Source organism: Fundulus heteroclitus, chromosome 7 (genome assembly GCF_011125445.2).
Source record: "Fundulus heteroclitus isolate FHET01 chromosome 7, MU-UCD_Fhet_4.1, whole genome shotgun sequence".
Lineage (NCBI taxonomy): Eukaryota > Metazoa > Chordata > Actinopteri > Cyprinodontiformes > Fundulidae > Fundulus > Fundulus heteroclitus.
In genome coordinates this window covers 26820571-26834507 of record NC_046367.1, presented here as the reverse complement: position 1 = coordinate 26834507, position 13937 = coordinate 26820571, and the positions used below count along the sequence as shown (strand labels likewise).

The 13937-nt window shown below is 39.1% G+C and overlaps 1 protein-coding gene across 1 annotated transcript in view; it reads left to right on the top strand.

Annotated features, from left to right (window-relative positions):
- Window positions 1–13937, top strand: part of pde11a (phosphodiesterase 11a) — a 56478-nt gene that overhangs the window by 8371 nt on the left and 34170 nt on the right. Inside the window, exons 3-7 of the mRNA XM_036139331.1 lie at window positions 7411–7500; window positions 8151–8291; window positions 8400–8464; window positions 10789–10924; window positions 13809–13884. Of these exons, the coding sequence (XP_035995224.1) occupies window positions 7411–7500; window positions 8151–8291; window positions 8400–8464; window positions 10789–10924; window positions 13809–13884 (508 nt within the window). The remainder of the gene's footprint in view (window positions 1–7410; window positions 7501–8150; window positions 8292–8399; window positions 8465–10788; window positions 10925–13808; window positions 13885–13937) is intronic.

Here is a 13937-nt window from a genome sequence, read left to right as displayed (position 1 = left end):
AAATGAATTGTTTATAACATACGAATATGGGATTTTAGAGTGGTTAGTTGGAATTACATCTCACCCTGAGACAGACAGTGTTTTGTGTACCCGAGGAGCGCACGTTAAGCCCATCAGCACGGCTGAATGGATGTAGCAGAAAGATGATGACAGGCTGATACACTGACTCGCTCTCTTGTTGCATGAGCACTCAAAAGGCAGAAAAGATGAAACATAAAAAGGACAAAAGTAGCTGTGCTATTATTTTAGGGGTTCTATTTCTCACATGTTGCTCTTTATGGTACACAGCAACAAAACATGTAAGCTGATAAAAAAAAAGAAAAAAAAAAAAAACGGGCAGTCTATTGTTGATAAAAGAGGTTTTCTTTTTGGTAATTCCCTTGTTCTGAGAGCATCTTTCACACTGCATTAACATTACACTAATGCCTTGGATGGCTACTGCTGAATTAGTAATGAAATGCGATGGCAGCATCAGTGACGAGCGCCGCGCAAAGCAAAGCACAGCTGCAGCTCTGCCTTTATGGGAGACCTTGTAATAAGAAAAAGAAATCATACTTTTTAAAGCATTAAATGATACAGCTCTGGCAGATGTCATTAGGAGGCTTAAATGAACCTTCATCAAAACCAATTTGTGCCTCAACTTCTGAGAAGATTTTTCATATCACATCGCTGCTTTTTACGTCTCCTGCTGCCTTAATTGTGTTTCTTGTTGATACCCCACAGGTATTAGGAGCTCAGGGGAGTGGGAATACCTTGTAATTGCAGGATCTCATTTCTGTGGAGGAATACATCTAACTGACCCTGTGCTGCTGTGTCTCTCTGAATATTACTTTGGTTAGGACTGTGGTGTTTTGTTTCTGCTTTGGGTTACACGTAAATGGATTATTCACAGGTAGACATGATCAGGAAATATCTCTTTCTAAGCTCCGAGTCACTTGTGCATATTCCCTCTGCCGATAAAATTTAACATCAGCGGGAGTCCGTTGAAAGAAGCAGCCCCCCCCAAACACACACACACACAGATTACTTTGCCTCATCTGCACTCAAAAGCCTCCGTCAAATTAGCTCGAAGTGATGAAGTAATTACAGCATTCGCACAATTTACTGATGTAAATCGGCAGCAAGAGAACGTCGGACACGTTTTATGCCGATTTTACATGTTCTAATACTTTCCGGGAGGATACTGGATCCAATAAAACTCAATATGCTCCTCATAAAAACTGCCTAATGTAACAAAAAGAAAAGTCCCATTATCTTTTATTTGTGCACTGTATGTCACTCTGTGTTGGTAAAGAGAGGATTGCTTGTCAATCATACATGAACGTGTCTCAGAAAAAGCAAACATTAATGAAGTGGATCTGACTTTCAGTAACCGACTCCTGGTCTATTATAATCTTTGATTTTCTTTGACAAATCAGACAGCTCCTTTGAACTTATTCAACGTTTCCACATGTGGTCACATCTGCAACAAATCTCAAAGTATTTTATTGAGATTTAGTGTCATAGGTCAACACGAAGTACTGTATAATTTTGAATTGGAAGGTTGGCAATACACAGTCTCCAGTCTGTCTTTGAATAAGTTAAAAACCTGAAAAACAGACTACTTTAATCTGACATGTATAAATAAATAAAAAATCAGGGTAACCAATTCCCTTAAGAATTCATTTAGGTTATAAACAAAGTCCAGGTGAAATAATTCAGGCCTTTAATTCTTGTAAATTTGCTGATGATGACTTACAGGTATTAAAAAGTGTCTAAGAAAATCAGAGTATAGTGAAAAATTTTTATATTGAAAACTCACAGTGTCACACTCTAATCAGCTAATTACCTTAAATCACCTGCACAGGTTCCCTGAGCCTCTAAATTGTCCCTCTGCTGAGCATAAGCCACTAACGTTAACTACCAAAGAAGCTCCCTGGTCACAGAGCGCTGTGTTCATAGAAAGTTCTATGGAAGGGAATAAGTGTGAAAAAGGTGCAATAGCGACAGAAAATTTTACATTTTTGTTAGGGATGTTCCAATCAGGAGTTTTTACCCCCAGTACCAGTCCAAGTCATTTAGGAACTGGTTTTGCTGACTCCGAATCAAAGTTCAATACTTCGGCAACATCACTGCAGTAAACAAACCCACTATATTTAGTATTTTATTTTGTATTATATGTGCATGAGCAATGTGACGTTTTACCCACTGACAGACTCACCAATAATAGGATGTGGCAGAAATAATTATTTTATTTGGTTGCTTTGTTTTGCTTTTTTGGTTGCAACAGATGTTTTGCCTGATCTGGATTTTTATGCATTGGATTATTATATTGCCTAAGATATATCTGACCTGCTGACACATAGAGGTACAGTCTCCCACAAACTCACATCCTGCTCCAGTTGACAATGTTTTCATTTAGGGCAGTTAGCTGAAGTGCTACGTTTAGGTTAGCATGTTTACTCGGTTTTGATATGACTTCTTGATAATTAGGTTTGTAACATGCAGCGCTTTGAACAGGTTTTTTGTCTGCTTACACATTTGGTCAATTTTTGCTTTTATTTTGTCTCAGTGAACTGCTTCAGATCATCAAACTAATTTTAATAAAAGACACAGATAACTTGAGAAACTACAAATACAATTTTTCAGTTATTATTGCTAGCTGTTATTGTAATTTATTTCATTTTTTTTTCTTGACAGGGACATTAACATTGCTACAAATGCACCAGAATTAGCCAAAAGGCTATTTTTCATCTGTTGTCAATGGGCAGATCTTAAAATTGTCTACCTAAAAAAAAAAATAAAACAATAAAAGAGTACAGTGCAACAATACAAATATAAAAATCCTGTTGATAAATACAGTGTACAACTTTGCTGTAATACAGACATTGGGTTAAAAATATTACATTACGCATTGACACAGCAGAGACACAAGTGAGACACAAGTGGCAGCAGCGTGGTTGGGTTGAGGGAAGATCCATATTGTTATTAATGCTGACATGTCTGATGAACCAGTTTTTTTAGATGTTTTTTGAACAGCGTTAATGTGGTGAGGTCTCTGATGTTCTGAGGGACAGAGTTCCTCTTCTGTGCTGCAGTGACTGAAAAGGTTCTCTGACTAAAAACACTTCTCCGTAGAGGCCGACCCTCGTGTTAATCTCTGTTTGGTGTTCCTGATGTTTACAAACTGACTGAGTGGAGGAGATGACAGACCATGGATAATTTTGTAAAAAGGAGGTTTGAATACTTCATGACATTTTCGCAACTTAGAAGCTTACGCTTTTGTAAAATGGCCCAATGGTGATATCTTGACCTTTTTTTATCCATAATTTTGATTGTCTGTTTGTAAAGTGACTCTAAAGGTTTTAGTTTTAAGTGTATTAGATGAAGCATTTGGTGTGGCCTAATCGAAGTCCGGACTTAAATCTTGAGCTTGAGATGCTTTGGTATTACCTTTAATGGGCCAAACAGTGTCTGGACCTATATGGACTGTGGGAAAAACCCAGAAACGTTTCACAGCAGTTGTTGCCATAATGATTTGGTGGGTAATCACTTTTTCGAATTGGGTCAAGTTGATTTTGATAGCTTGCCAAATAAACATAATCATCAAATGATTTTTGCTTGGTATTAAAAATGTTTGATTATCTGAAGCATTTAAATGTAAAAAAAGCAAACAAGAAATAATTTTTTACAGCACTGGGTTTCAGAAAAGTTCCATTTAATTGGGTGTAGACAAAACTTGTAGAAAAAAAAAAAAAGTTATCTTACTGCATAAATTAAGTGAAACTGAGTCATTGCCGCTCTGCCCATAGAGAGCAGGTCACATGAGACAGACAGGCAGTCGAAGCAGCCAATATAGTCTCTCTTTCACTATCAGCATCATGGTAAAGGATGAGAAACAATTTGCTTATAATGGAAGACCTATTTAAAAAAAAATATATATAGTTTTGCAAGGCGGGCACACAAAAATAAACCCCTGATTTTTTAGAAATTAACTTGTCCAAATTGTTGCTGGACAGCAGACATAAAATCAGAAAGTACACCAGCAACAGGTTGCTAGATTTGAGTTCAGTCAGAAACTTACATTCTTATACAGATCTTTTTAAAACCCTGATCTGATACCTGAGATTTCAGCAGATGAGAATATGTCTCAACTTACTCGTAAACTTTATTCAGCCTGAAACGCATGACGCTCTTAGCTATTGCCACCATTCAGAAATCAACAACTGAAACAGAAGTTGTATCTTCATAATCCCTGTTTAGTTTTTTATTATTTCAATGCCTACTAATTCTGGTAAAGTTTTCAGGAAGAAAGATACAATAACAACATTTTATTGCTGCAAATACTGATGTTCCAGTGCTCGATCTTTGTGTTTGGACCACAAAAAAGTGAATTTTTTTTATGAAAGCAGTTCTTGGCAAAACAACTCTGGCATGTTCTCACCAGTGCGATAAAAAGTGAAACACGTTTCTTTAGGTCACCTTAAAGGTATTCTAACACAGAGGCGTAAAGAGAAATAAAGTGGTGTGTGATTTTCCTTGACTTGTTTCATAATAAATACCATTTGTGAAGGAGGAAGTCATTGAGGTTAGCGGAACTGAGTGTCCCCGATGTGGTCTTAGGTAGACTGTTTAAAACGTTATTATTAATTAATACAACAAAGTTATTAAACACTTTTTATTGGCCAGTTTGAACGGCTCCAGGCAAATACTTGTCTATAACGCAACCTTGTTTAATGGGCTGCCTGACAGAATGTAATTAGAAAGAGCAGCTCTCTTTCGGAGTTCGCCTGTTCGCTCCATAGGCAGGTCCATGGCCAGATCCCCATCGTCCTGCTGGCTAATGAATCTTTGCTGGGCTTATTGATGACTACGGTCTTTCTGGAAGATCATTATAGGAGATTTCCATAAGACAGCTGAAACAGCATCACATAAAGTCTCATTCCTCTGTAGCATTTGTTTACTGGGTGAAGTGAAGCCCAGAATTATTCATACGCCTGGAAGGTTTAGGTTTAATGTACCAACTCAAGCTCGAGGACTAGAGTTTGAAGTGCCGGCTTTATTTCTTATAATTCTGGCGATTATGGCTTGCAGATGAAATGAAAACCCAATTCAGTGTCTCAGGTCATTTTATATAAGATCAATAAATAAAGGATACTTTCAATTAAAATGTTTACACCACAAATCATCACTGACTGACAAAACCTCCCGCTGGACCTCAGGCAACGTGGATTCTGTGCCTCTTTACTCTTCCAAAAGACTCTGGGACCTTAATTTCCAAATTAAAAGCAAACTTCATTATAATCTGAAAAGAAGACCTGGGACCACTGGACAAGAGCCCAGGGGCCTTATGAACAGTACAAAGGTACAGAAAACCTGCAGCACAATGTTTAACGTCCAACTTGCCGTGTACAAAGAATGAAGTTACATGAAAGTGTGGGTAATCCACTAAAATCTTTGATCTGCAGGGAAAACATAAGGCTTCTTCAACTTACAATAAAAAAGGTTTTTTTTTTTTTTTACTAAAACTCACCCCAGTCCACTGAAATATAATACCATTCAGTTTAAAGTTTTTCATAAGTTGGAGCTTTTACGGTATAAATCCAATCAAAGAAATAGAATGACATTTAGCCTCATAAAATAATTTACCATACCTCAAAAACTAGCACTGCACAGGACCCCAAACTCACCATCTCATTCTCTGCAGAGAAACAACATGGGGGCATCATCATGTTGTGTGAATATTGTCCTTTAACAGGAACAAGGGAGCTGGTCAGAGCTGAAAGGACGATGGTTTAAGCAAAATTCAGAACAGTACTGGTTGGAGAGCTGCGTATCGCTGCTAAAGACTGGAGTGGAGATTCACCTTCTATAACAGGGGTTCCCAAACTTTTCAGGCTGCGACCACCAAATTAACAGTGCCAGAGACTGGCTTCTTGTTAGGTGTACTTCTTGTACACCTAACAAGAATATTGTTAGGTGACTTTGTTCCAGTAATTTCGCTCCTAAATATTGCATTAGAGCTATTATAGAATAAAAAAAATAATTATTGGCCACGGAGGAGTAATATTTCACCAAACGCTCGGAAATGTTGAAATTCATTTCACAAATTATCTAGACTTTCCGAAAAGTCGTAAATCTTCGAGAAAAAAATATTTTCCATAATTATAGGCATAAATGTTCTATATTAAAAAAAATATATCTCTATTATTGTAAAGTCAGAAATTTTAATCATCATTTGGATCACCTCGTGACCCCCATGTAATGTCTCGTGACCCACCCAGGGCGTCCCAACCCCCACTTTGGTAACCGCTGTTCTAGGAGGAAAGCAACTCCAAACATTCAGCCAGAGCTACAACTAAATGGTTTAGCAGTCTTCAGTTGTACAAAGGTATTTGAGACACCCCAAAAGAATCACAGCTTTAATTTTAGGGGAAGGTGGTTCTGTAAAGTATTTACATCGGGCACCGGATGAATGTGCATGGCTTTTTTTTTTTTTTTTTTGTTATTTTTAAATAATTTGTAATGTCCCATTAATCTTACAGTTATGCATCTTGTGTTGGCCTATCACTTAAAACCAAGTAAACATATTGAGGCTTGTAGTTGTCAGGTGACAAAATCTGAAAAAGATAGTTAAAGGCATACTATGCAACATTTTTCAGTTAATTAATGTGTTCCATACAGTTTTGGATGATTAAATGAGTCATTTCAGGTCGAACAAAGGTTTTCTCGGCCGCCCTGGTGGTCTGTGGGGGAAATACCCTCGGCCGGCACCCACAGGCTCAGAAGTCTCGTGCAAGACCGCGAGAGTCGGTCTTGCTTTACGGCGAGAACTCCATGTGTTTTTGCCCTGCCATTCACTATATGCACGTGCGAAAGCAACAAAGAACCGTGTGTTAACGTCAAATAAACATGCAAGCATATCAAGTTTTATTATTATTATTATTATTATTATTATTATTATTATTTTATTTTTATTTTTTTTAATGTTGGCGAGGCGGCAGCGTGAGTTTGGAGAGGCGGCCGCCTCACCAAGATAACGCTGCGGGAAACCCTGATGTTCATACCTTCACTGTGTTAGTCATTGTTTGTACTGCCGTTTTTTCAACTTTCCGTTGCGTTCGCCTGTCTGCTAAGCTCAAAACAACCGCGCCTGGCTTGATGGAGAAACCAGAACAGCTGAGCATCTTTACGACAGTGCACTTTTACTTTCGCCCTCTGGGGGGAGCCTCGCTGGAAAATCAACCCCGGTTGCATAGTATACCTTTAAATATCTTTGCAAGGCACTGTATGAGAACCGACTTAATAAATGCTATTAATATTACTGACAGTGGGCAGAATTGACATATACCACGTGACAGCCGGATGTCCACTTTGACAAAGAGGTTCACACCATGTCACCATGTTTTCAAGCTCTCGTTGTGTCCACAGGTCCTGCAGATGTACCTGCCTTTCTGTGGCATCGCCATCTCCAATGCTCAACTCTTCGCTGCCTCCAGGAAAGAGTACGACCGGAGTCGGGTAAGGGCCACGAGGCCAATAGGATGATACACCTCCCATTCCAAGGATCAGCTTTACTGCCTCCTCCTTGATGCTGACACCGAGCCTTGATATTGATCAGCAGCATCCCACTTGCTGGCGTGGCAGTGGAAAAGCACAGTGCCATGCAGCTTTGCATGAGCATTTTCTCAGGATCTGTCATGGGGGGGGGGGGGGACTGGTCTGTAGTCAGAGTAGGGCCTAAATCTGCTTGGGAATGAAAAGAGATCCACTAATTCATGTCTTACCATCATATGTGATGGAATAGAACATAATGAGAACACAGTTCGGTGAGTAGAGTAGAAGAACGAGGGGAGATCCCTTTACAAGATGTGTTTTTTTTTTATGTGCCAATGCATTCTACTGGATCAGTTCAGCCTTAGATAAAGGCTCTAATTTACTGTTATTGAGGAAATCAATCACAATATATTATCCCCTTTGGTTTATGGTTTAGGGATGATGGTAATAACTGGACTCCAGCAGCAGAGGAAAGCACAACACATTTATTTAAGAGGCTCTCACTCTTACCTGCCAACAGATTTCTCATTTGCAGGTTTTACATTAGCATGCATGAGCTTTTCAGATTGTCAGGGGCAATCCCGGCGTCATATTTCGATGTTCCTGGTGTTCAGGCGCTCCTGGAGGTGGTCAACGACCTGTTTGAGGAACAGACTGACCTGGAAAAGATTGTCAGGAAGATCATGCATCGCGCCCAGACTCTGCTAAAGTGCGAGCGCTGCTCCGTTCAGCTGCTGGAGGACATTGAATCACCGGTATGTGTTTTTTTTTTTAATGTAACCTCTTTCCTTTTATCTGCCTCAGTTTAGTTTCACTATAAATCTACAGATCTTTTCAAATTTCTTCCTTTACACATCTTTCAGGTGGTCAAGTTCACCAAGTCGTTTGAATTGCTGTCTCCAAAATGCAGTGCAGATACTGAGAGCAGGTTCGTATTATGCTTCAGTAACATCTGGAAAACAGTTTTTCATTTCCACCTGGACTTTCTAACCCAAATCTAAAATTATGAATCAATAATAAATGTATCTGCAGAGAAAATTCTTAGTAAAAAAAAACACAATAAATCCAAATGAAATGCCTTTAATTTTGACAATTTGAAAGTCTTGTGGGAATAGTTCAGTTCAGGAGATGTACACTGTCAGCCTTAAATGATTTTGTTTTGCTGCTTTTTGCTTCTGCTAGGCATGGCTGAGTGGAGAAAAGGAGGCTTAATTTGTGTGGGCTGTTTATGGATGAAAACAAGCTTGAAGGGAAGACAAATAACCCCTCCCCCCACTCACCCTTGAACGCTTACCATAGCTAATATCGCTGCCACAAAGCAATGGCCATTACCAACCGGCCTCTCTACTAGCAGTGTGAATAATAAAAAACATTATTTAGCTTACTGTAGTTTATTCATGTGAATAGCACGACTTCACAACAAATGACATCTCAAGTCAAATAAGTCAAATTAATGTTCAAATACATAAAATTGAAATAGGTTCAAATTCAAAAGGGTAAAAATATAGAATCAAAAAAATTGAATAAGAGACTGTACTGTACGGGCAAAATTACACCATAAGAAAAATAATATTGTACCCTACAACTGTTTAAAGGGTATTGGAAAAATATTGTGCAGTAATTTTGTGCATAAAACAAAAACAAATTAGTACTGATAACAACAAAAAAAAAACTGTGCCAAAATAGCAGGGATGTAAACACCTACTGAGTTTGATGGGAGCAGTGATGGTTATAAAGCCTAACTGCTGCTGGGAGGAAGGATCTGCGATAAGGCCGACTATGGCAGAGTCATCTGAGAACTTTTGATGGTGGCAACCTGGGGAGCTGATGGAGAAGTTTGCAGGGTTGAGTGTAAACAGGAAAGAGACCAGCGCAGTTACCGATGGGGCCCCCATATTGCAGACCAGCTTGTAAGAGACGCAGTCCCGAGTCCTCACATACTGGAGTTGACCAGTTAGGTTGGTCAGCATCCTCTGGTCCACTGCTGACAGTTAAAGGAGCAATACGTAAGATATTTACTGTAAAATCAACGTAAATCATTCTCGTTTGTCACCAGGTATAATAATAATAATAATAATAATAATAATAATAATAATAATAATAATAATAATAATAATAATACATTTAATTTATACTGCACTTTTCATCAAAATATCTCAAAGTACTATAGGTGAAAAAGAGAAATGTATTAAATAAAATAATAATAAAAAAGCTATTTTTAGAAGAGAGAAAAAACATCTAAAGGGGACCAAAAGCTTTGCTAAAAAGAAATGTTTTAAGGCCTTTTTTAAACCTGGGATGGATGCAACATTTCCTTTAGTCAGTCGGTTCTCTCCATCAACAATGTCTTAGTCAAGATTTTCTCCTTTCAAGCTTAGAGATACGGTCCGGAACTACTCCGGTTCAGAGTGTAGCCCGTGTTTAGTTCCTGGTTCCTGAGCCAATCACATGAGAGTTCCCAGGGTTCCCAAAACAGAGCTCAGCATTTGGTATTTTATTTTGTCAAAAGAGCAGCAGCCTGCAAACGTTGAAGCGGACCGTCAATAGAACAAAATACAAAATCATATACCTATCCTGTGTAAGTAAAAATTCAGGGCAACAATGGATCGTTGACTAAATGGCGTGTGTGTTGTTACGATTTTAACCACTAGGTGTCATTATTACTTATTGTTCCTTTAATGCATCATACCAACATACATACATTCCTTGCTGCACTGTTGCATCACAGCATCCAAACGAGCCAAGAACCTGACATCAGCGTCATTCTGTCTTTATTCTCGAGAGATAAAATTAGCAGCACGGAAGGTTTGTTAGTTTTGAAGGTGAAACTCAACGACGGCCCTGCTGTAATAAATGTGAATGGATAATGGGAGCGGTGATGATGCAGGTGATTCTCTGGCAGAGTGCGTGGGGGTGTCTGGCAACAAGGAAGACAATCGCACATTTAAATTTTCATTACTTCATGAGCCACTGAAGAAGTTTACAGACATCTGCTGTATGAGAGGTTCATTAAATACAAATTAGTGTAGAAGAAGGTTCCTGAGGAAACATAAGAGCTGCTATTGCAAACCTGCCATTCAAATAGGAAGATGAATTTGGTCACCATTTTTTAAATCAAATTAAGTTTTTTCAGAACGTTTTCAGCTGCAGACGATCAAAAGTATTCGTTGAGAATCGAATGTTGAGATTAAATTTGGTCCTGAAGTTGTTCTTCATTGTACTTCTTTTCTGTCCAATCCATTTTTTCAACAGTAGTTTCAAAGACAGCATGGAAAAATCGTCCTACTCAGACTGGCTCATCAACAACAGCATTGCCGAGCTGGTGGCATCAACAGGACTTCCTGTGAACATTAGTGACGCATACCAGGATCCTCGTTTCGATGCTGAGGTAAAATAAAGTCCCATCGCCAAGATTTTACAAAACAAATATATAACATTTACGGTTTATGCTGAAGAAGAGCTCGCTGCCCGTTGTTTAGAGAGCTTTACAGCTCATCCATTTGCTAACGGATGAATCGGCTCAAACCCGACTGCGAGTTACAAAGGCTTGGCATGCCTAGTTGAGCAGAAAAAGAGTTAGAGAAAATTCACATTTTTAAATGAACTATAACTGTGGTACTAATACTGACTGAAGACCCAGGTTTATCCTGAAAGTTAGGCTCACTGCAGAGAACTGTAGGAAAACTGTCAAAAACTGTACGCTGTGAACAAGTGAAACTGAAGTCAAATACATTTTTTTGTACACACAATCTGGGCCAATAAAGCGGATTCTGATTGTGAAATAGTAGGATTTAGGGGTTTCCAAGTCTCCATACCAGGGGCGTAGCTATGGGTGGGCTTGCCTGGGCCTAGGCCCACCCACTTTGTATCAGGGTCAACCCAACGAAGTGGCTTTCCTTTGATTTTTTTTTTTTTTGGGGGGGGGGGGGGGGCACATAAAGTCATCATAAAAATAATCATGAAATAAAATACAATGAAGCAGAATAAAATGTAATGTATGCTTGTCCCAAACATAAAAACCGCAAGCTTCATGTTCTGGTTCTCAGTAAACCGGTGGCACAGAGAAAGTTGTTCGCTTAAGAGCTGCAGGACTGTAATAAGCCAAATGCAAGGATATCTAGGAAACATCACATTTGTTGAGAAACCGTCAGCATATGAAGGTGGTGATGAATATTGTCATGATGTGTGCCAAACGGGACATTCCTCTTAGAGAAACAGAAGAGATTCTTTTTTTGGGGGGTAGGCGCCCTGTGGGGTTGCTGCGTCGCCTTGCGCTTCAATTCAGATGGACGTACTCAATTTAGTCACGCGGTAATGTCGGTGCACACTTTTAAGGGGCATTTTAAGGGTCTTGTAACATTTGGGAGCTTCAGCACAGACCTTCAATCATCGTCCTCCCTCTTTAAAAAGAACGCTTTACAGTCTGTATTTATGCATTTTCCCAACAATGTTTATCCCTGGCGCTCAGCGCAGAACTCAGAAGAATAATTGTTTCTGCTCCTTTCAGCCCCTCAACCGGGTATCATTGAACAAAAAGTATGCTGGGACCGGACAATCAGTTCCCAAATAGCCTTTTGTTTTTCTACAGCCATCTAGGCTGTGTAGAAAAGTGAGGCGCAGTGAAGCGCAGAGCCTAAAGGGCTGCGGCTATGCGTATAGAATTTGGGGATACAACATAAAAGTGCTATTTCCTATATTGGTATTTCCTGTAGGCTTAAGACTAATGCTAGCGGGTTAAAGGCAAACCAGGAGTCCATGCCTCACTGGGTCCGCTTGGACCACAAACATAAAACATCTGCTTGGAGAACAATTTCAAACTCAGCCTTCGGCTTCAAATACAGCAAAATACAGGGGAAATGATGTCTGGTCATGGTGGAGGCTGAGATGACAAACCTATCGCTGTGAAAGGTGACGACAATAGTTATGAAATGTAACAATTTACAAGAGCAGGAACAGATCAGAGGAAAACTCAGCAATGGGATCATGCGTGAAGACGCGGCGTATCAACCATCACGTGCTTCAAGAGCCGTAGAACTCGATGCACGCGGCCAACCATATTTTCCACTTTTTAATTGTTAACTGTAATATTGTGTTTAATGAAAGAAAACAGCAGAAGTTTTTCCATTCATTTAATAAACGGTTTCGTCTGTCCTGGGCGTCTGGATCGATGATGTGATGGCGACCGTCAATTAGTGGCATTGCGTTCAGAAACGTAAATAATGACTTTCACAGGCTGCCGCAGCTTCAATGATCCAGAAGTTACTCCGCCGTGTTTGTGGCTCTAAATCATCTTACAGGTGATGATGGGTCCTGATTATTTTATACCGCTGTCAATTCAAGGATGTTCACTTGAACAGAGAAGGTCTTTTCTCCTTCCCCTCATCCTGTATCTTCTCCATAGGGGACTTACAAACGTGCAACTTACAAATAAACTTACTTACAATTATAACCTACCCATTTTCTATTAGGCCCGGCCAAAATGCAATTTATGGCTACACCACTGCTCCATATGAACCATTAGACGACTGTCTACATACCAGGAAGTTGCTTGGGAGGCATTTTAAGAAATAGCCTTTTCTGATTTACCATGAAAAAGATTTATCAAATCTTACCCTAGGCTTTAACAGGAACTGTTTCCTCTGGTAAAATGAGACTAAGTGCTAGATATTTGGCAACAAAAAAACTTTTTTTTTTGTGGAAAATCATATAATGCCTTCTGTGAAGTATGGTACGGAACCTGTGGTGTTGTGTGCCTGTTTATTTTTCAAAGGGCCTAGGAAAGTAAGCATGCAAGGCTTTATATCCCCTCTGAAATACCAAGAGATTTTTAACAAAGGTCTAAAGGGGGTGATGGGATACGTATTATTGTTATAAATATTTCTGGATGTGTGTTTCTATACGACACTGAATGAATATACCCAAATTAAAGGTTTCATACATTATTAAAACACATTCTAAAAAAAAAAGACTCACTTATTTATAAGCTTTTTACACGCACAGATGGCACAATGCATGGTTAATGTTCCAGTTTTTTGTTTAGTGGTGAATTTATTACAGCGCGTTTGGCTTTAGCTTGAAAACTTTACACACTAAAGCTGAGTTTTAGAGCAGATGGATTCTCTGATTGCCTCAAGTTAGAGATAAAAAAAAAACACAATTTCCAAAGAAGTCTCCCTTTCAACAGTGTTTGCTTTCAAAAGTAGCCTTGCTAAATAATTAAAACCAAACTCCTTGTTTGGGTGTTTTCTGTCCTGATCTTCCACTTTTTATAGGCAGACCAGTTTTCTGACTTCCACATCCGCTCTGTGCTCTGCGTTCCTATATGGAACAGCAACCACCAAATTATTGGTAAGTCAATCACAATTATAGTGACATTGTATTACATGTTATTTGTTTAGAAA